Source organism: Manis javanica, chromosome X, assembly GCF_040802235.1.
Source record: "Manis javanica isolate MJ-LG chromosome X, MJ_LKY, whole genome shotgun sequence".
Taxonomy (NCBI): Eukaryota; Metazoa; Chordata; class Mammalia; order Pholidota; family Manidae; genus Manis; species Manis javanica.
In genome coordinates this window covers 36312055-36333932 of record NC_133174.1, presented here as the reverse complement: position 1 = coordinate 36333932, position 21878 = coordinate 36312055, and the positions used below count along the sequence as shown (strand labels likewise).

Below are 21878 nucleotides of genomic sequence, written 5' to 3'. Positions count from 1 at the left end.
TGCTATAGCTGCCCAACTTTTAAATTAAAGGTAGAGAGAAGTACAGATGATCTGTGAACAACACAGTTTGGAACTGTGCGGGTCCACTTACAGACAGATTTTTTTCAATAAATATATTGGAAAATTTTTTGGAGATTTGTGAAAATTTGAAAAAACATTTTCTTTCTCTGGCTTACTTTATTGTACGAATACAGTATATAATACATAAAACATACAACATATGTGTTAATTGACCTTTTATGTTATCAGTAAGGCTTTCAGTCAACAGCAGGCTTTTAGCAGTTAAGTTTTCGGGGTGGGGGGGAGAAAGTTATATGCATATTTTTGCCTGTAAGGTGGGCTAGGGCCCTAATCCTCCTGCATTGTTCAAGAGTCAACTGTATACATTTGTGTGCATACTGGTTCTCTTCAAACGCTAACAAAGGATTTAGGGCTACCCTAAGGAAGGGAAGCCCAAAAATTCCCAAAGGCAGCCCTCCAACAGCCAATTAGCTATTTCTAGGTATGAGCTGCAAGATTTTATTTGAACAAAGGATTCCAAGGCAAAGCAAAACAATGTAACAAGGAGGGAGGAAGGGAGGAAGGGAGGAAGGAACCATTGTTTGAACTGTTTTATACTAGGAAGCTCTTGGGAGAAAAGAACATCAGGGCTGTGTCCTAGATAATCAAAGGGGAGTATTTTTATGTACACAAGTTGCAACAGGTTGAAACACAATTGTATGGATTTGCTTTTCAGAAAAAGTACATGTCAGAGAACCATGGAAAAGGGATAATGGTTTCGCAAGGTGATCAGGACTTGGGCTCTAAAGCTTTTTTCACCACTAATGTTTTCTATGATTCTTCTCCATCCATCTTACAGGGAAACCTTACCTCTCAACCACTGTGAAATGAACACAAAGTGCAAAAAGCCTAAATTAATATATGCATATGAGTTGAGGAGGTGGTGGCAAAATACAAAAAAGATTCATATGTGGAGATTCTGACAATATCAGCAAATTATTGAGTTTTTCATAATACTATTATACTGTTGTTAGTGCAACAAGCACAGTGTAAAACTAAACTTTTATATGTTTCAGATATACCTTCTTACCTTATTTCTTTATGAAGCTTAGCAAGGCGGTCAGCTTTTCGGGCAAGGATGAAGCTGGAGAGAAAGGTAACATTTGAATGATTAGGTGACAGTGGTTTATCTTGAGTTGCTTTTTCTTTTTGAAGCATTCTTACCCCTGCTCAGTATTACTGAACTCTTCCACACCCTCCCATTATTTCCTTCTACCAGAGCAAATGCCATGCTTCTGTCTGCTTCTGCGTCCAAAACTCCTGCTAGGCTGTGGGCTCTTAAATGACAGGTCACCTCCTACTCAGCATTTTACCCCCACAAAGTTTAGCACAGTTCTTGGCAATACAGTAGTATATCAAATGTTAGATGAATATACGTTGCATTAAATGATCATCCTGGTAATGACTGTTGCCTTGCCAAACACTTGACCAAAGCTGGAAAACAAAGTATAACTAAGTGTCTGTAGTGGGTACCATGGTGGGCCACCTAGATCCCTCTTCAGGAACAAGTGCTCATTACCTTCAGCTCACAGCTGAAACTTTCCCCAGTTATGATACTTAGCAGCAGGGAACTGCTTGGTTCAAGGTCCTGCCCCTCCCCAGAATGGTGGGTTCTGGGGTGCAGTGGGTACCAAAGTCCATCTCCTTCCGCAGTACAGGACATTTCTGAAGAGCCATCCCAGCTCCAGAGCTCCCTACAGGATGGCTGAGGCCTCCATTGGGCCATTGTAGCCCTACCTCTCCTTCTGCCTGATCCTGACTCCTTACCTTCCCCACAGGCACTGATCCCCAGAGCACTTCCCAATGAACCTCCTGTAAATCTCCATCTCCACATTGGCTTCCTGGGAAACTGGCTTGGCACAGTCCGCAAATTCAGTAACTCAGTAAAACTCAGTTATAATCTGTCTGCTTCCTTAATCAAATAGATTCTATTTATTATACTGATATTACTGTGTGATTAAATATTTTAAAGAACTGAATTATGACAAGTCCTTAGTTAAACTATTATTAGAAATCTTTCAAAACCCAAATGACCTAAATCACAGTAAAATTATTTCTCCATTTAAAAAAAGTTTTAAAATCATATTGTTCCAGACTAAAGAGACAAGTTATTTGGGATGGAGAATGCAAGGGCTGAAAATGGGTATTTTGTCCTCTCCCTCACCCCCAAATTGAACTGTTCCTCAATTTTATTTGCAATTTCTTTAGAGTTGTTATTTGAGATCATTTTGGGAAGCAAAGATACAAAATGTATTTGTATTAATCGGGCAAACAGTATTTCAGAGAAAACTGTGGACTATTTAAGAAATTTGAACTACAGAACTTTATGGAATATAGTCACAATTTTGCTTGATTTAACACCTTATGTTATAGCTTGATCATATAACTATGATTTTAGTTAGTTTTTAGGTTTATGCAAGAAATCAATCATTTTAGATTTATGCAATATTTCAGTGAAAAATCACCAATATCTGATAAAAAATTAAATGGTTTATCTGAAAACCTTTTTAGATCTTGAGTACTTTTCACAATTCCTTCTCTAAAGGACAGTTAGTGTTAGCTATTTCTGTCAAACCTCAAGTCTAGAATGAAATACCCTCTTTGATCTAATTCTAACTATGAACAACTATCCTTTCACTTTCTTTGGTGTTTTATTGAGGAAATTAAACACACTGGGTTTGGGGTGGGGACATTTCATAGCTCTAAAGTACAAGGTCTCCTAGTTTTCAAAGGTACTAGTTATTACACATGCTGGGTGATTACTATACCCGTATCTTCAAGGCTTTCTTGCACAGAGCAAAGAGCAGGGTGGGGGCAATACAGCTTTAAGGAAAGAAAGGGGTGGAAGCAATTTTCCAGACCAAAACAGATTAGAATGTCACTTTTTAGGAACTGTCTAAATAACTCTATTACCACCTGAAAAGATTCTGCCATACTTGCCTTTGTTAATAAGGCTGAAGAAAGCCCAGAAGTGCAGATCCCACACCATCGAACTCCCAGGGCCTGGAGAACATCAGTGCTCTTCCATCCACAGTTGGATTGACTGACAGTCTCCTGAAGCTTCTACCTCCACCTCCCACTTTCCTTTGGCATATATAGAAGGTGATGGCAAGCTGCCCAAACCATCTGTGTCCTTTCTTGCCCAGTAGGGTTAGAGATGAAAAGGATGTGTTGTTCCTATGGTCATTGTGTTGTGAGCATCTGCCCTTCCCAAGGAGAAAGTGGTTACAAAATGTCATCCCAGCAGGCAGTTGGGTAGCACAGCCTGCTTTCTAAGCCTTATGGATCATGGGTCTGCTCCTTTTGGTTTTGCAATTTCCCTTCAGTGATGTAACGTGCATGAATTCAACTCTCCCAGGGATGAATGGGGAAACCACTGGCCTCTAAAAGTCACTTGGCTCCTGTAGCAGCTGTGCTCATTTGTTGCAATGTGGTAGAATAGCCCTTTTGTTCGTGTAGCTTTGAGGAGGCCTAAATGGCATGGCAATTGGGAAGCTATGGCATTCCTTAGCAATTCCTTTGTGAGAGCCCTGCTTCCTTCTCTGGGCCCCTAGTCCTCCAAGGGCAGAGCAGCTGTGTGTGGGAATGGGAAGAGAGAGGAAGAGCTTTCCTCTTCCAGTCACAGAAGGTTACCTGAGGAGTGACTTACTGGAAAAAGCACCATTCACTCAAGGCCTGCCTCAACTTTGAACTGTACTTCCTAAATGACCATACTTCTTATAGCCCAGAGTAATTAACATATTATCATTTGCTGTGTAGCAATGTTTAGAATGGAGAAAAGCCCAGAAACCCTAACTTTGGGAGGTTTTCCAGGATAAAATAGTTCTCATTCCAGAATGGATGTGGACATTCTGCCTCCAGGCAGGGCTGTCTACCCTACTGCCAAGTCTAGCTGCTTCTTTCACTCTTTCCTCAATATGTACATTTTATGGGAGAAAGAAATGTATAGGTACAGGTTTGAAGTCTCCCAGTGCTCTTGGGCCACATACAAAACTCTAATATTTTATTTTAAAATTTTACTTTAAAAATAACATTTAAAATTAAAACTACTATTTATTTAATACATGGCAACATGATATGTTTCTGTAGGTTTATTTATTATTGCTTGAGCTCAGTTCAGAAACAATATGCCCTGCCAGCATCCATAGCAATACACCAACACAATTTGGCAAATGCAGGGCACCCAGCTCTAACTCACCCCATGATGGCGGGCAGTGATCCATCTGGCTTGGTGTCATCCAAGGTTATTGAAATTGGAGCTTCCTCATCTTCAATGATCATACAGCCGCAGTAATCTTAATAAGGAGAAAACAGATTAGGACTGACCTCATCAGAGATTTATGGGGGAAAATTTTTTATATATAGATATAAAATTATTTTCCTAAGAGGAAGGCAAATTTTCAACTACTGGTCTTTGCCCTAGAAGCTATTCCCTAGGAAATATGAACACTGACTGTACAAGGATATCTATTCACCTAAGCACATGGAAAAGGAGCCATCTCAATGACCTTTACATAAAGGTCATGTGCGACCAATGCAAGGCCAAAATTGTAAGATGGCCCTGGGGTCCTGGAGTACATGGGGCAAGTGAGAGGTGTGTTAGAGGCAGTCACTCCTATGAACCCGTGGAAGAAGTGGTACAAAGGAATTCTTTGAGGATGAGCAGAAGGCTTATTGAAAATAACCACCCTATCTGCCCAGACTCTGGTCATTTAATCCTCACAGCACCCTGACACAGGACTCACTGTTACCATTTTACAGAGACTGAGGCTGAGGTGAAGTGTCATACTGAGGTCACATGGTTCATAAGCAAGTGAAGCCCAGGCAGGCGTGACTTCAAAACAGCATTCTTTCCATGGTGCCCCCTGGTCTCACTCTCCTCATGAAGACTAAGTGGTAGGACATACACCAGGAGCCAGGGCAATGGTGGCCCTGCAAATGGTGGGATCTCTTCCTTCCCTCTCACTGCCAGCAAGTGCTCTTGGGGGCATTTTATGTCACCATGGGCTAGGAGGAGATGGACAGACTAAGATTTCTAATCCTTTCTCTACCAATTTGAAAACACCTATCTTCTTTCTGGTCAGTTTCTACTGTAATATCCCTAAAGTGGCAGGGCCCCTTGACTCACTACAATCTAAATAGGAATAATTGCAGCCTACCCTTCTTCTTCCAGAAGGCCTCCTTGTAATACATCATGCACTTAATGATAGCCCCCATTGGAAGACGCTGGATCAACTGGTTTTTCTCTGATGGAAGCTCTGGTCTGAAGTGTATCTTGGCGGTCAAAGTTGGAGGGATGGCACTAATTAGGTATCTGCACTAAAACACAGACACAAAATACCTCAAACATGAGTCACAGTCTTTGCAGAGGGTATGGAACATCATATTTATCATTTTGAATGACACTGAGCAGTAGTAACAACATACAAAATGAGGCCATAGTGAGGCAACAAAACAGAATGAGGCAGGTCATTGAGGGCTGGTCATCTAGAAGACTGAGTTGGAAACACACCAGCATTAATTACACCACTGCTTGGATTATATTTGGTTAGAACAAACAGGTCTATTTAATATATGCTCCTTTGGCTAAACTGAATTACCTCATAAAGTTCATGATTCAATGTCTCTATGATGATGTTATCACCTGACTGGTCAACATAGGTGACAGGACGCCTCAGCTTCACTCTGTCTCCAAGGAGATCCATTATCCGTTCACTCACTTGACCAGATCCACCTACAAACTTCCGTTCCTGAGGGAGAAGGCAGACAGGAAAGGGAATGTTATAAAAACCCAAACAAGGAAAATCATATTTGCCACTGATTAGAAACCTTCCAGAAAGTCACAGACCATACCTCCATATTCTACACACTTAACCAGTGGAAGAACTCATCAAGGACAGAGGCAAAGTCTACCAAACACCTCACTCATTGTGTTCTGCAGAGCTACTGGCATTGAAAAGCCATGACTAATTTACAAAATTACAGAATCGGGAAGACATGTTCCCATATACCAGTGGCACCTTGGCTGAATGCAAATATCAGATAGCCTGTGGGCTTCAAAGGCCCAAGAGTGCAGGGAGGGAGCTCTGGGGGTGAGGATGATATTTCTCCCAGGGAATGCAGTTTCTTTTATTTTTTCATTATTTTTTCTAGTTCTATTGAGATGGATGCAGTTCCTAACTCCCCTTGGTTTCTCAAAGCTCAAGCCAAGGGTCATCTAGGCAGATTAGAATGTTCTCTAAGAGAATAGAAGAGGACATTTGGCCCTGTTAAGAATCATTTAATCAAGTGATGGTCTAAGAATGGAAACCTCTGATGTTTAGTCACTTTTGGGAAAAATATCTGGAAGTTTCACTGCAGGGGTAGAAGGGTGAAGGCTAAGCACCTGTGTGTTCCCCCAGGCTTTGTTAAAGAGTTCCCTTGAGCAGTCTGATGAAAGACTACATCCCACAAACTGCTACATTCACCATGCAGATGGGTCCTGCTTAATTTAAGAAGGTAAGTCCTCAATACAATGCACTTTCTCAGAAACAGGGGAGTATTTTCAGCCTGTTGCATAAGAATCTTTGAATGGTTAGAAATATACATGGAAAGACTGAAGCACAGCCCAACAGTTTATAATTATTGAGGAACACACTCTCCTCCAGAAAACCCTTCATGAGCAGCCACGCAGTGGATTTTTACATTTTTATAACTGGCTGTTTTTCTAATGATACCACCAACATTCTTTAGAAAAATAGTCCCATGGTAGTTCAGACCTAAATTCACCATCTGTCCTTCCTCAAGAAACTAGGACCATTTAACTTACAAGTTGACCTCTGCTTTCTAAGAGTTACTTTGAATTTTAGTACAATGGAAAGACCACTAACGATTTCTAATCTTATTCACTGTATATTACTTCATGTTTAGTATTTGTTGAACTAAATTGTTAAGGGATAAATCTAAGCTCTTTATAAAGATATTGTGATAATGATTTGAGATTTATAATCTGAACTGCGGTTTCCAAAAGGTCATGAAGAGTTTGGCTAAAAGTATCTTGGCTCCTCTGAATAAGGGATATAAATATAAAATATGAGTCAAATAATTTGGAAAGTAAAATATAGGTTAAAAGGAGTCATGTGAGATTTCTAAGTGTAAAGACACTTAAAAAATGCACTGTCCTGCATTTGCTAAAGCTGATAGTTAAATGGGTAATAACCCTGCGAGCCGTAAGAACAACTTGGGGACTTCTGGAGATGTAAGGAGAGGAATTATTTACTTAGTGGAGAAAGACTGTACTCCTTGCACTATGGAACAGAGCATAAGTTAGAAGTAAACAGCTCCTCATTAAACCTCATTCCATCAAGGCACAGCATTCCTAAAAAAAGATACCCATTTTCTTTGGATAAGGGAAAGCCTTGAAACAAAGAATCTCAGGGTCTGGAAAATTAGGGAATTAGGATTCTGGTCTTGCCACTGGTTTGCTGTGTGTCCAGCCAATGAGTTAAGTGAGTTCATTCAGAAGTAATGGAAGTGGTATGGAGGCCAGGCAAATGCTAGTGGGCAGCAAATATTTAGAATCCAAAGTGTAGAATTTAATATTGAAAGAGTGGCCATAAATCACTTATGTGAATTAGAAGAACAGTCACTTCCATTCCAGAACGATTAACATAAAAGAACAACCCTGAGGCACCGAACAGGACAAAAAAAGCCTTATGCCTCCAACAGGACAAAAAAGCCTTATGCCTCCAACAGAGATGACTTTAAGTACAATAACTTTATAAGTACTAGAATTTTTTTGAAATTAGTTGATTTAGGTAATTAGCTCCTCCTACATAATAGACTAATTTTACCTAGCACCAAAAGGAAAGAATTGAAGTCCCCAAACCTAATTAATCCAAAATGAAACACTGTTCAGCTGTGAGCAAAGTAAATTTTCAGCAGTGAAAAAGTTTTGAAGCTTTTTGAGATCATTTCAAAAATTCATCTTTCAAAATATGTAAGCAATTATAAATTATGCAAATTTTGGAGGGCAAAATCACAAATGAAGTTATGGGTTAAGAATGGACACTCCATACCTGGCCCCCGTTGGTAACTGAGAATATCCGAGTGGTGCCTCCGCACTGCTTCACGTACCACAAGAACCACAGGGCTGATACCTCGTGGGGCTCGGAGGTCACATTAATATTCACAAAGAGAGATGCGAACTGCCTGGCAGTCCTGGTCACAGAACAAGTGCAGAAGTCAGTACATACATGCTTTACAGGATTATCATGTTTTTAAAACACAATTTAGTATGATGAGAAAGCATTTCTACTGCTTTTGAAAAAAATAAATCATGGACTAAATTTCTGAAGGAATGCATATTGTAACTCTTGGGGAAGATAAACTTTCCTTTACTTAGAGGAAATTATGGGTTAGTTCCAAATACACTAATCCTGGTGCAGTCTAAAGGGTCCATATACTTGTCAGGGATCATTAAGGATATGGTTCTCATCCTTCCTGTCTCCCCCACCCACAGTGGCCTGGTCCTGGAAGATACTATCTTTTCACACCAGCACACCATCTATCCCTCCTGTCACCACCCCTACCAGTTACTGTGGTTCATTCTTGGAAGATACCATCCATCTTCTTGTCTCCCCGAATCCACTGTGGTTCATTCCCAGAAGACACCATTCTATAATACCACTCTCTCTTCCTGTCTCCCCCATCAAGTTACTTATTCCTGCAAGATACCATCTCCCTACATAGCTTCCCTATCCTGTCTACAAATCCATCCACTGTGGCTAATTCCTGGAAGATACCTTGCCCCAACATCATCTACCCTGTCCACTCCCCTCCACAGACACTGTAGATCATTCCCAGATGATACCATACCTTTACATGATGCACTCTTCAAGTCTTCCCCCATCCATTATGGCTCATTGATGAAAGATACCATGCCCTACCATCACCAACCCTTCTTATCTCCCACCCAAAGTCACTGCAGCTCATTCCTGGAAGATACCATCCCCTACAGAATCTATCTTTTCTGTTGATCTCTCCCCTAAACTCAGTCACTGTGGTTCCTTTCTGGATGATACCATCTCTACCTCCCAAACACCATCCACCCTTCCTCTTTCCACCATTCACTGTGGCTCATTCCTGGAAGATAACATTCCCCCACACTATCCACCCTCTCCCCACTGACTATGGCTCACTCCTGGAAAATACCATCATCCCATGCTATCTGTTTACCCTGTCTCCCCCATCCACAGTGGCTCATTACTGTAAGATACCTTCTCACCATGAAACCTAACTTTCCTGCCCTCTCCCCTCAATCAATTATAGTTTATTCTTGAACATACCACTGCTCCTCAGTACCATCCACCTTTCCTGTCTTCTGTCAATCCAAAGTGGCCAGTTCCTGGAAGGTGTCATCCTACCACATCAGCCACCCTTCCTGTTTCACCACATCTACTATGGCTCATTCCTAAAACATATCCCCATACCATCCATCCATCCCCTCTCCCCCCACTGCAGTGTGGCACATTCCTGGAAGATACCATTGTCGCATAGAACCCATCCTTCCTGCCTCCCCCATCCACTGTGACTCATTCTTGGAAGATACCATTCCCCCACACCATCCAACCTACTTTTCTCCCTTTATGGATAATGGTTGATTCCTAGAAGATACTATCCCACCAAACCATCTTTTTTATGTCTACCCTTGTGCATTGTGGCTCATTTCTGGAAGATACGATGTCTCCACACCATCCATTCTTCCTGTCTACTCCCATTCACTGTAGGCTCATCCCTGAAGATATGATCTCCCTACTCCATCCATACTTCCTGTATACACCCCAACCAATGTGACTCATACCTGGAACATACCATACTCTCACACCATCCATTTTACATGACTCCTCCAATCCATTTGGCATATTTGTAGAAGATTCAATCCCATACACCATGCAGTCTTCCTGTCTCCCCCACCTTCCCCCACAAACACACATTATGGCTCATTCTTACAAGATACCATCTCCCCACACCACTCTCTCTCTCTTTCTCTCCTCTCCTCTCTCCTCTCTCTCCTCTCTCTCTCTCTCTCTCTCTTCCTCTCTCTCTCTCTCTCTCTCTCTCTCTCTCTCTCTCTCTCTCTCTCTCTCTCTCTCTCCTCTCTCCTATCTCTCTCTCTCTCTCTCTCTCTCTCTCTCTCTCCTGTCTTCCCCTATCTACTATGGCTCATTCCTGGAAGATACCATTCACTACATCTTTCTTGTCTCACCCCACTCCATCTACTGTGGCTGATTCCTGGAATATACCAACCTTACACAAGCTTTTTTATCTGTCACCCTCTCCCCTGCCATTTTGGAATATACCATCTCCCTATGGGCCATCCACCCTTCCTGTCTCACCCTATCCTCTATGGCTTATTCCTGTAAAATTATACCCTCTCACTGTATCTACTCCTCTTACATTCCCGATCCACTGGTGCATTCCTGGAAGATACTGTCTACCATATCAACCCTCCTTCCTCTCTCCCTCATAAAATGGGTCATTCCTAGAAGATACCATCCTACCACACCATCCATCCATCCTTCCTGTCTCCCCCAATTCACTGTGGTTCTTTCCTGGAATATAACATCTCCCCACTAGCCATCTACCCTTCCTGTCTCCCGCCCCCACCCACTGTAGCTCATTCCTGTAAGTTAACATCCCCTCCCTATATCCCCCATTAACAGCTGCATTCCTGGAAGATACCATTCTCCCAACCACCATCTACCTTCTTCTCTTCCCTCATCCACTGGGTCTTGGTAGATGCCATCATCTCCCTCCACCCCTGCCATCCACCCATCTTGTTTCTCTCTATTCACTGTGGTTCATTCCTGGAAAATACCATCCCTTCACACTCCTCTCATCTACTGTAGCTCATTCCTAGAACATATAACTCTCCATGCATCTTTCCTGTCTCCCCTTCACCCCATCCACTATGGCTTATTCCTGGAATAGCTCATTCCTTAACCCCCAGACACCATCCATCTTTCCTGTCTTGCCGTGTCCACTATTGCTCTTTCCTGGAAGATACCATCTGACTTCATCTCTGTCCTTTTTGTTTCCTCATCCGGTTACTGTGGGTTCTTCCTGGAAGATACTATCTCCCCACTGGCCACCCACCCTTCCTGTTTCCCCACTACCCACTGTGGTGCATTCCTGGAAGATACTATCTCCTCACTATATCTTCTTTTCCTCTTCCTATATTCCCCATCAATTGGTGCATTCCTGGAAGATACTATCTCTTTACACCATCCATCCTTCCTGTCTTCCCCCATCCACTGTGGTTCCCTCCTGGAAGATACCATCTCCCCCACTCTCCTGCCATCCACTCACCCTAACTCCCCCATTTATTGTGGCAAATTCATGGAACATATCACCCTCCACACCATCCGTCCTTTCAGTCTCTCCCATCAACGGTCTTTCACTCCTGGAAGATACCATCCTACTACACCACTCAACCTTCTTGTGTCTCTTCCTGTCACTGTGGTTCCTCCCTGGAAGATACCATCTCACCACTGGCCATCCATCCTTCCTACATCCCCCCTACTCACTGTGGTGCATTCCTGGAAGATATCATCCCCTCACTCTAGCTCCTCTTTCTATATCCCCCTCAACTGGTGCATTCCTAGAAGATACCATCTCCTCACACCACCACTCCATCTACTCTTCCTGTTGCCCCCTGACTAGTCAATTCTGCCTGACTCTTCAATCATGGAAGAAACCATTCCTCCACCCACCACCCACCCTTCTGTTATCTTCCCATCCACCATGGTTAATTCTTGGAAAATACCATCACCTCCCATCACTCATCTATCCTGTCTATACCCCATCCACTGTGGCTCATTCATGGAAAATATTTTGCCACCACATCATCCACCCTTTCTGTTATCCCCCACAGACACTGTAGTTCACTCCTGGAAGGCACAATCCATTCAAACCATTAATACATCCTGTGTCCCCCTAGCCATTTTGGTTTTCCTGGAAGATACCATGCCCTAACATCATCCACTCTTCCTGTCTCCCCCCACAGTCACAGCAGCTCATTCCAGTAATATGCTATCCCCTATACCATCGATTCTAAATGTCACCCTCTCCACTGTAGTCACTGTAGTTCATTCCTGGAAGATACTATCCTCCCACACCACCCACATTTCCACATCAACACCCATCCATCATAGCTCATTACTGGAAGATATCATGCCCCCACATTATCCAGTCTTCCTTTCTCCCCCAACAGTCATTGAACCTTATTCTTGGAAGGTATCATCCCCTCATATAATCCATCCTTCCTATCTTCCCCCACAGTCACTGTAGTACACCCCTAGATGATACCATCTACCCACATCATCCACTCTTCCTGTCTCCCTTATCAACTGGCTCATTCTAGAAAACATCTCTCCACACCATCCATATTTCCTCTCTCCCCACATTATTTGTGGTTTGTTCCTGAAAGATACCATCCCCTCACACCATCCACCCTTCCTGCTTCCTTCCATGCAAGTGGTTCCTTCATGAAAGATACCATCTGACTATACCATCCATGTTTACAGTCTTCCCCCATGCACTATGGCTCAGTCCTGAAGATACCAACCCTACACCACCCAGCCGTCCTCCTGTCTTCCTCCAACCTCTGTGGATCATTCATGGAGGATACCATCTCCCTATACCATCTATCCTTCCTGTTTATCCCATCAACTGGCTCATTCTTGGAAGATACCATCTGGACACACCATCCCTCTTTCATGTCTCCCTCATCCACTGTGGTTCATTATTAGAAGATGCCACCCCTACCCACACACACACCATCTAGCCTTCCTGTTTCTCCCATTATAGGAAGATACCATCTCCTCAGTCATCCATCCTTCCTGTCTCCCCCCATCCACTACAGCTCACTACCGGAAGATAACTTGCACCCTACATCATCCACCTTTCCCTGTCTCCCTCTATTCTCTGTGGTTCATTTTTAGTTGATGCACTAACTCCTAGGTTCATGTAAGATTGCTTCTTTAAGGAATCTCTCCTTTACCCTCAGACTGGTCAGGTTCCCTGTTCCTTTTACTCTCCTAGCATTATGTAGTTCTGTGTACAATGTCAGTCTTTCCTGCCAGAAGAATGTAAACTCCATGAGGTTAGAGGCCATGTCTAATAAGGTCACCACTATTTCTCAGTGCTTGGTACAGTGCCTTCACATAGCAGCCCCCAAATGGTGAGAATGATCTTTAAGTAACTCACCTAATAACACAGATTCTCATTGAAAACATTATGTAGTTTCTAGTTATCATTAATTTAGACTACCTTTCCTTCAGTTTCACATTATTCTACATTTATATAGCATTACTTTAATCTTTCCAAATGGCTTTTGTAGCTGATCTCTATATAATCTGAAAAGACAATTACTTATTTTATTGCAAGTCATAGAACCTTTTCATTTAAAAAATTCTAGTTCATTCACCCCCTTTTCTTATGTTTAGATCCATTTCATGTTCAAACCTGCACTGAAGTGTCTAATGTGCCCTCAAAGTTGCCACTGACTGAAAGATTACTATGTTTCCTCCTAATTTTTTTCTATAATTTACTAATAAACACTGAAGTTCAAGATAGGTAGAAAGGAACCAAAGGGAAGATTAAAAGTAAATTTTAAATAGTCAAGATTACGCTGTCCAGCAGATTTTATCAATGAGATCTTTCATGGTCATCTTATCCCATTCCTCTGCATGTGGGGCCTCCCATGGTGCATCAGCTGGAATCTGCAGAGGAAGAAGGGCCCACACATTCAAGTGTAACAGTTACTGACCACTACCCTCCCCAAGAGACCCTCAGGAGAGCCTCAAAAACTGGTCTCTCTATGTTGGAGTGTATGATTGGTATAGAACTCTATGGGGCTGGGATGGCTAGCCTCTTTGGATTCTGTGCCTCAATTCTATTGCCAAAATAATAACTTAAGTGTATGTAAAAATTAATATATTATGATAATGATGATGATCATTGTTATTAAAAACTAACACCCATTTTAAGTCCCCAATTTAAGTTTGAGACAGTGATATTACAGAACTTCAAATGAAGTAAAAAAAAACTTGGAGAAACAAATTGTTCTTTCCTTTACAATCTAAAGTGGCATCATGTATGGATAAGACAACTATAAGTAGGATATCTGTTACATAATTCTCAGTGGCATAGAGTTGAAAGCACATGGGCATTAGTATCAGAGAGATGTGGGTTTGAATCCTAATCTCCCTGCTGTGGTCTTGGGGAAATTACATAACCCCTCAGCACTCATTTTCCTTACCTGCAAAGTAGAAATACTAACTTGGCAGAGTAGTTTGATGCACTGGAAATAATATGCATCAATGTCCACAGCAATGTTCCCTGCACTGTGGAAGGATATTAAACAGTTGCTATAGTTTCAGTAACAGGTCACATGCAAACTGAACACACACTTTACCTCCTTCCCCATGTTATCCATTGTCCGCCACAGATTGTTATAATCCAGATATGCAATGGGATTCCATACTGGAGGAAAGGCACCCCGAAATGGATAAGTTTTCCCCTGAAACATAAAGGGTGATACCTTGAATTAGGCTGGCATTTTAAAAACCAACAGCCAGTCAATGTAAGAGCCATTTTCAAAGTAAAAAGGATCCTCTACTGGGTCAAAAGCATCACCTTTGATGGAAGGTAAATATGTTTTACCTATCTATACAGGCCCCAAATTTCAATTACATTAGCAAAATTTCCCTGGTGTCATGTTAAACATTTTTAATTGACATGAAATAAGAGCTTTGAACTTACTTCTACTTACACAGAAAATAAATAAAAGTGGCTCATCCTAGGATGTAATGCAGATGCCACAATATTCTCGACTCCTGACTTCCTATCTAATCCCTTTGAAAGGATATTTCCACTCAGATGAGAGCAGAATGATAACATGGAGGACTGTGGACCACAGAGAGGACCAGAATAACAAAGTGGAATACCTTGGACTATTTTAAGGTTCACACCAGCTTAATAAAGACTGGCAAGACTAAAGACCATGCCTGAAGTCAAGTTTCAAAATATGAGAAACGTGGACTAATGGGCATTTGCCATTGTGGTTGCCCAGCATCCATCTCCCTTTCCCAGTTGTACCCTGGTTTCTGCTTCGGAAACTGCCTCTCCTGCTCTCCTTTGTGGATACATGGGTAGGGAGGACAGTACTGGGTACCATCTTCCCTTAAAACAGGTGATGCGCTAGATCCTTCCTCCCCCGACTCCCTACCCACTGGCTCCTGGTACACACAGGCTGTGAGCCTGGGATCTCAGCTTGGCCAATCACATACTCTCAGAGGGCTGAACCTGCAATGAGTCACCCAAGGACAGAACAAAGTTGACTCTGGGTTCCTCTTCCCCATGGCAGCATGCTGAGCAGATGCTTCCTACTCTAAAGACCATGACTGTGGTTCCTGCCCTTAACTTGCCAGAGCTCCCCTGGTCTCTGCCCTTTCTCAAGTGGGGCCCTCCTGTCTCCTGTCAATTTGGTGGGTCTTCCAACATTCCTTCAGTAAATCCCCTCATTAGCCCAAGCTGGTTTCTACTGCATGGTGCTAAGACCTCTAACACAAAGATAGCTAACTATAAGAAGCCATTTGCCCCACTTCAATTCTATGATAGGCACTGTGCTATGCAAACACAGGGGCAAAGGGAGGGGAATCCTTAGGAAAAGAGACATGGTCTAGGTAGTTTCTGATGCTTTATTTCCTAGTTTAATTTCTTTTTCTTTAAAAATAAAACATCTTCATCCCAGGGATGCAAGGATGGTACAACATTCAAAAATCCATCAACATCATCCACTACATCAACAAAAAGAAGGACAAAAACCACATGCTCATCTCCATAGATGCTGAAAAAGCATTTGACAAAATTCAACATCCATTCATGATAAAAACTCTCAACAAAATGGGTAAAGAGGGCAAGTACCTCAACATAATAAAGGCCATATAGGACAAACCCACAGCCAACATTATACTTAGTAGCAAGAAGCTGAAAGCTTTTCCTTTAAAATTGGGAACAAGGCAAGGATACCCACTCTCCCCACTGTTATTCAACATAGTTCTGGAGGTCTTAGCCACGGCAATCAGACAACACAAAGAAATAAAAGACATCCAGATTGGCAAGGAAGAAGTCAAACTGTCCCTGTTTGGAGATGACATGATATTGTACATAAAAAACCCTAAAGAATATGCTCCCAAACTATTAGATCTAATATCTGAATTAAGCAAAGTTGCAGGATACAAAATTAATACACAGAAATCTGTTGCATTCCTATACACTAAAGATGAACTAGCAGAAAGAGAAATCAGGGAAACAATTCCATTCACAGTTGTATCAAAAAGAATAAAATACCTAGGAATAAGCCTAACCAAGGAAGTGAAAGACCTATACTCTGAAAACTACAAGACACTCTTAAGAGAAATTAAGGAGGACACTAACAAATGGAAACTAATCCCATGCTCTTGGCTAGGAAGAATTAATATTGTCAAAATGGCCATCCTGCCTAAAGCAATCTACAGATTCAATACAATCCTTATCAAAATACCAACAGCATTCTTCAATGAACTAGAGGAAATAGTTCTAAAATTCATGTGGAACCACAAAAGACCCCAAATAGCCAAAGCAATCCTGAGAAGGAAGAATAAAGCAGGTGGAATTGCACTCCCTGACTTCAAGCTCTACTACAAATCCATAGTAATCAAGACAATTGGGTACTGGTACAAGAACAGATCCATAGACCAGTGGAACAGAAAAGAGAGTCCAGATATAAACCCAAGCATATATGGTCAATTAATATATGATAAAGGAGCCATGGATATACAATGGGGAAATGACAGCCCCTTCAACAGCTGGTGTTGGCAAAACTGGACAGCTACATGTAAGAGAATAAAACTGGATTATTGTCTAACCCCATACACAAAAGTAAACTCAAAATGGATGAAAGACCTGAATGTAAGTCATGAAACCATAAAACTCTTAGAAAAAAATATAGGCAAAAATCCCTTGAACATAAATATGAGCAACTTCTTCATGAACATATCTCCCCAGGCTGAACAAGTGGGACTATATCAAACTAAAAAGCTTCTGTACAGCAAAGGATACCATCAGTAGAACAAAAAGACATCCTACAGTATGGGAGAATATATTCATAAATGACAGATCTGATAAAGGGTTGACATCCAAAATATATAAAGAGCTCACATACCTCAACAAACAAAAAGCAAATAATCCAATAAAAAAATCAGCACAGGATCTGAACAGACACTTCTCCACAGAAGAAATTCAGATGGCCAACAGGTACATAAAAAGATGCTCCACATCATTAATCATCATGGAAATGCAAATTAAAACCACAATGAGATATCACCTCACACCAGTTAGGATGGCCAACATTCAAAAGACAAACAACAACAAATGTTGGCGAGGATGTGGAGAAAGGGGAACCCTCCTACACTGCTGGTGGGAATGTAAACTAGTTCAACCATTGTGGAAAGCAGTATGGAGGTTCCTCAAAAAACTCAAAATAGAAATACCATTTGACCCAGGAATTCCACTCCTAGGAATTTACCCTAAGAATGCAGCAGCCCAGTTTGAAAAAGACAGATGCACCCCTATGTTTATTGCAGCACTATTTACAATAGCCAAGAAATGGAAGCAACCTAAATGTCCATCAGTAGATGAATGGGTAAAGAAGATGTGGGTACATATACACAATGGAATACTATTCAGCCATAAGAAGAAAACAAATCGTACCATTTGCAACAACATGGATGGAGCTAGAGGGTATTATGCTCAGTGAAATAAGCCAGGCAGAGAAAGACAAGTATCAAATGATTTCACTCATCTGTGGAGTATAACAACAAAGAAAAAACTGAAGGAACAAAACAGCAGCAGACTCACAGAACCCAAGAATGGACTAACAGTTACTAAAGGGAAAGTGACTGGGGAGGACGGGTGGGAAGGGAGAGATAGGGGGAAAATGGGGCATTACAATTAGTACACATAATGTAGGGGGGTAGGGACATGGGAAAGGCAGTATATATAGAGAAGACAAGTAATGATTCTATAGCATCTTACTATGCAGATGGATAGTGACTGTATTGGGGTATGTGGGGGGGACTTGATAATAGGGAGAGTCTAGTAACCATAATGTTGTTCAAGTAATTGTACATTAACGATATCAAAATAAGTATAAATAAATAAATAAATAACATCTTACAATCATCATAAAGTTAAAATTTGTTCTGCTAATAAAATGTCATATGAGACTTTGTTTTTCTAATAAAAATATAATCAAAATTCATAGAAGGCCAAGTGTGTGCACAGCTCAATATTAAGAGCTGTGTTGAATTTTTAAAAAGGGCTAAAGCAAAACTCCTGACCAAGGCAGAGACACAAGACATAACAGTATTTGCATTCATGTGCACACACAAGCCCATGCCTGCATGCCTGCACATACTCCTGAGTAGGAATATATGGGAGCTATTAAGTGACAAAGAAGTAATTTTCCCTTCCACAGCAGCAAATTCAAATAACCTTGGCAGATTATGTGATCTGATTTCTTATCTGAAAATGCTATATTGTAATGCTGCAATACAACTTTTCCAGATTTCAAATCCTTTCTCTTCATCACCACCACTATCACCACCATTATTACTAGCACTTATTGAGATCTTTCTCCATACCTGGTACTGGCCTAAGCTCTTCCTATGTGTTATCTCATGTAATGGTCACCCCAACTCTGTGGAGGCAAACACTATTAATATCTCCATTATGTAAATGAGGAAAACTAAAGCCCAGGGATATTAGCTGGCAAGCAGTAGAATGGAAATTTCTTGTTCCCAAAGCCTTTGCTCAGAAACATTAAGTTTTCCGGTTTCCTATGTGGTTGATGGAGTGTTGAGATAGGTTTGTTCTAGAGACACCTTAAACTTCCCAACAAAAAGAGAACATTGGAATGTGAAACTTGGAAATCTTCCACACCTATATTTTATGTTTCTAAGGAGTAAAAATAGAGCTAAGAAGCTCTGGGGTATGAAATGATTGCTGAGGAAACAGTCAACTTTGGCAAATGCTGAAGCATGTTATGAGCAAATGGGCAATGACATTTGACCCAGAACACAAAAATAGCTCTGGAGAGGAGAGACTGGAGCTAATAGCTCATGGGCAGTTTTCACAACAACTGGTTCTTGTTAGAATTCTTCTTTTAATTGAAATTGGGAAAAACCTACATTTTCCTCTGTAAAATGCATTTATACTCAAGCAATAGTCTCAGACAAAACTGATCTTGCTTTGAAAAAGATTATTTAAGAAAACCTTAAATATGCTCCATTGCCTGGGGATATTAAGAAAAGCACTATAAATATAATTCAATGGGGACATTAAGAAAAGCACTATAAATATAATTCAACAAAATGTGTCCCACATTCCTAAATGAAGTTCTTCTCAGGACAATGTTAACCAGAGTATGATTTCACACAAGGTCCTGAAGAGCTCGTGATCTGAGCCTTGATAAACAAACAGAGGTGGCAGGAGAAGTAAAGAGTTCAGTGAGAGAGAACAGTCTAAAGTGGCAATCTTTTTAGGAATGGGTGCCATGTTATATTCTAAAAGAAGATCATAAGGGCCCACCATAAGTTTTATTCTACTGACAGAAACACCAAGTTGATAAGAGATTTCGTTAATTAGATCCACTCTTAGTAGTTTCTGGCTTCTCTGCTCTTAACTCCACTGAAAGCCTAATCTGCTAAAGAAACGCATAGGTGGGAACAAGCAACTACATTATCACCTCCTGCTTTTTCCTAGGCCCCTGGAAGGCTTCCTTCCTCCATGGCTGGCTTCTAAACTAGACAACTCGAGAATACTTTTCCTGTGTGTGAACTCCCAAAGAAGTGGCATGGGAAGGCTTGGAGATGTCTCTTGGCTGAGTAAGAAATGCCTGCAAACCAGACCTTCTCAGTCTCTCAATTGTGATTCTATAATTTTCTCACAAAGGTGTCAGCAGTTTCTCAATCCTGAACCACTTCCTAGCATAAAACGCCTTTATGACCTCAGTGTGAGGCAGAAATACTTCCACATGGTTACTGCTCTTTAAAAATAAAAGGAACAAAGTCTTGAGGAAAGATCAAGTTCATTTTGTGCCTACTCTGAAATATTCCTACTCTTCCAAAGTGGCCTTTAATCTCTAAGGAATAGTGTCTCTGACACAGCAGAAATTGTTGATGTTGAGTAGAACGCAATGTCCCTGGAGTTGTGCCTAAAATACTTAAGTCCCTTTGAGAAATCACATCCTTAATCTACCAATGTTCATAATAACAGGAGATGAGTGCCAGGAGATGACAGCTCATGGCTCCCATGCCATTCTTTACTTTTGGTCCTGTAAGATAAGCCAAGTTTATAGTAGTACTTATTGATTGGCATGTTGGAGTGTTTCATATCTCTGTACTTTTACATTTTAGTTAAACAAAAGGAACTGAATGTTATTAAAGAGTATCATAGGCCACTGAGGAAAGCCACCAAATATTTTTCTTTAATCATCTCAAAAGTAAACAGATATGGTCTGGATTGGTTTAGGAATATGTCTGTCCAACCCATATGAATTCCTTGGCATCTTTCTAGTCCCACTGTTTTGTGACAAGCCTGTAAGAGAAATCTTTTGGTGGTTTCTTTTCTATATTTTATAATAATGCTTTAAGTCAAGAAATAATCTAAAAAGAGATCCATTACATAGGATGACAGTATTATGTTTTAATAGTAGTTTAAGAAAATCATTTTCTTCCTCTTTCCAAATGCAGGTCGTCAAGTTCTCTTCAAACATACATAGTTCCACTCTATCTACAAAAGCCATTATAATCAACATGGAAACAGCTATCCCACTGTATTAGGCTGGTTGTCCCAAATCTCCAGCTAGCTCTCATTCTTCTCTGCAAGACCCACCCTACTCCCTTCTACTGACTCCCTGAGATTCTAGTCCTCAGCTTTTTCCTTTTCCTCTGCCCACCCACTTCCCCAGGGAACTCATCCATCCTCTGGCTCTGTTATTATTATATCTACACAGTGATACGGTTTGCATTTTTCATGTCTCTGCTGCCTATATGCTTATGTGTACTACCAACTTATCTACAGCCTCTCACAACTTCAAAGGCTGACAGCACATTCCTGAGTGTTAGTTTCTGATATTTCATTTTATTGTCAGTCCCCCTCTCTTTTCTTTCCTATATACTGCACAGCTATCAGCCAACACAGTGGGCACTTGAGTTGTGCAGTCCATCTGGAAAAAAGGTACCATTAAGTTCAGGTATAAAGCATCAAGAATAGGTTTCAAATGAATAGCTATGCCATCTTTCCCAAGGGATTCAAGTTATATACAGAAATTACAAACAAGGCAATTAAGATAGAAACAATATGAGTTCTTCTGAAGGCTCTTTTTTAGAGAATATTTTTCCTCTTTTGCAAATGCCATTAACTCAGGAGAAAGAGAAAATAGATGAAATGTTACGCTGTGAGAACAAGTGGCTGTTTTTCTTTAACAGCCTTGTTAAGATATTGTTCACATACCCTAAAATCTATGCATTTAAAGCATACAATTCAATGGTTTTTGGTATTTTCAGTGTTGTGTAACCATCACCATACCTAATTTTAGAACTTTTTGTCACCTCAAGAAGAAACCCTTACTCACTAACAGTTATTCTCCATTTTCTCTCACCCCATTTTCCACATCCTTGCCAACACTTGTTACTGTTTGTCTTTTTGATTTAGTTAAACAAAAGGAGTAG

The 21878-nt window shown here is 41.0% G+C and overlaps 1 protein-coding gene across 2 annotated transcripts in view; it reads right to left on the bottom strand.

Annotated features, from left to right (window-relative positions):
• MAOA (monoamine oxidase A) overlaps positions 1-21878 on the bottom strand; it is a 61209-nt gene that overhangs the window by 6719 nt on the left and 32612 nt on the right. For both annotated transcript variants that reach the window (XM_017651324.3, XM_017658965.3), the window contains 7 exons: positions 14519-14623; positions 13732-13823; positions 8118-8259; positions 5661-5810; positions 5220-5379; positions 4259-4355; positions 1091-1144 (listed from right to left, as the gene is read on the bottom strand). In XM_017651324.3, the coding sequence (XP_017506813.1) occupies positions 1091-1144; positions 4259-4355; positions 5220-5379; positions 5661-5810; positions 8118-8259; positions 13732-13823; positions 14519-14623 (800 nt within the window). The remainder of the gene's footprint in view (positions 1-1090; positions 1145-4258; positions 4356-5219; positions 5380-5660; positions 5811-8117; positions 8260-13731; positions 13824-14518; positions 14624-21878) is intronic.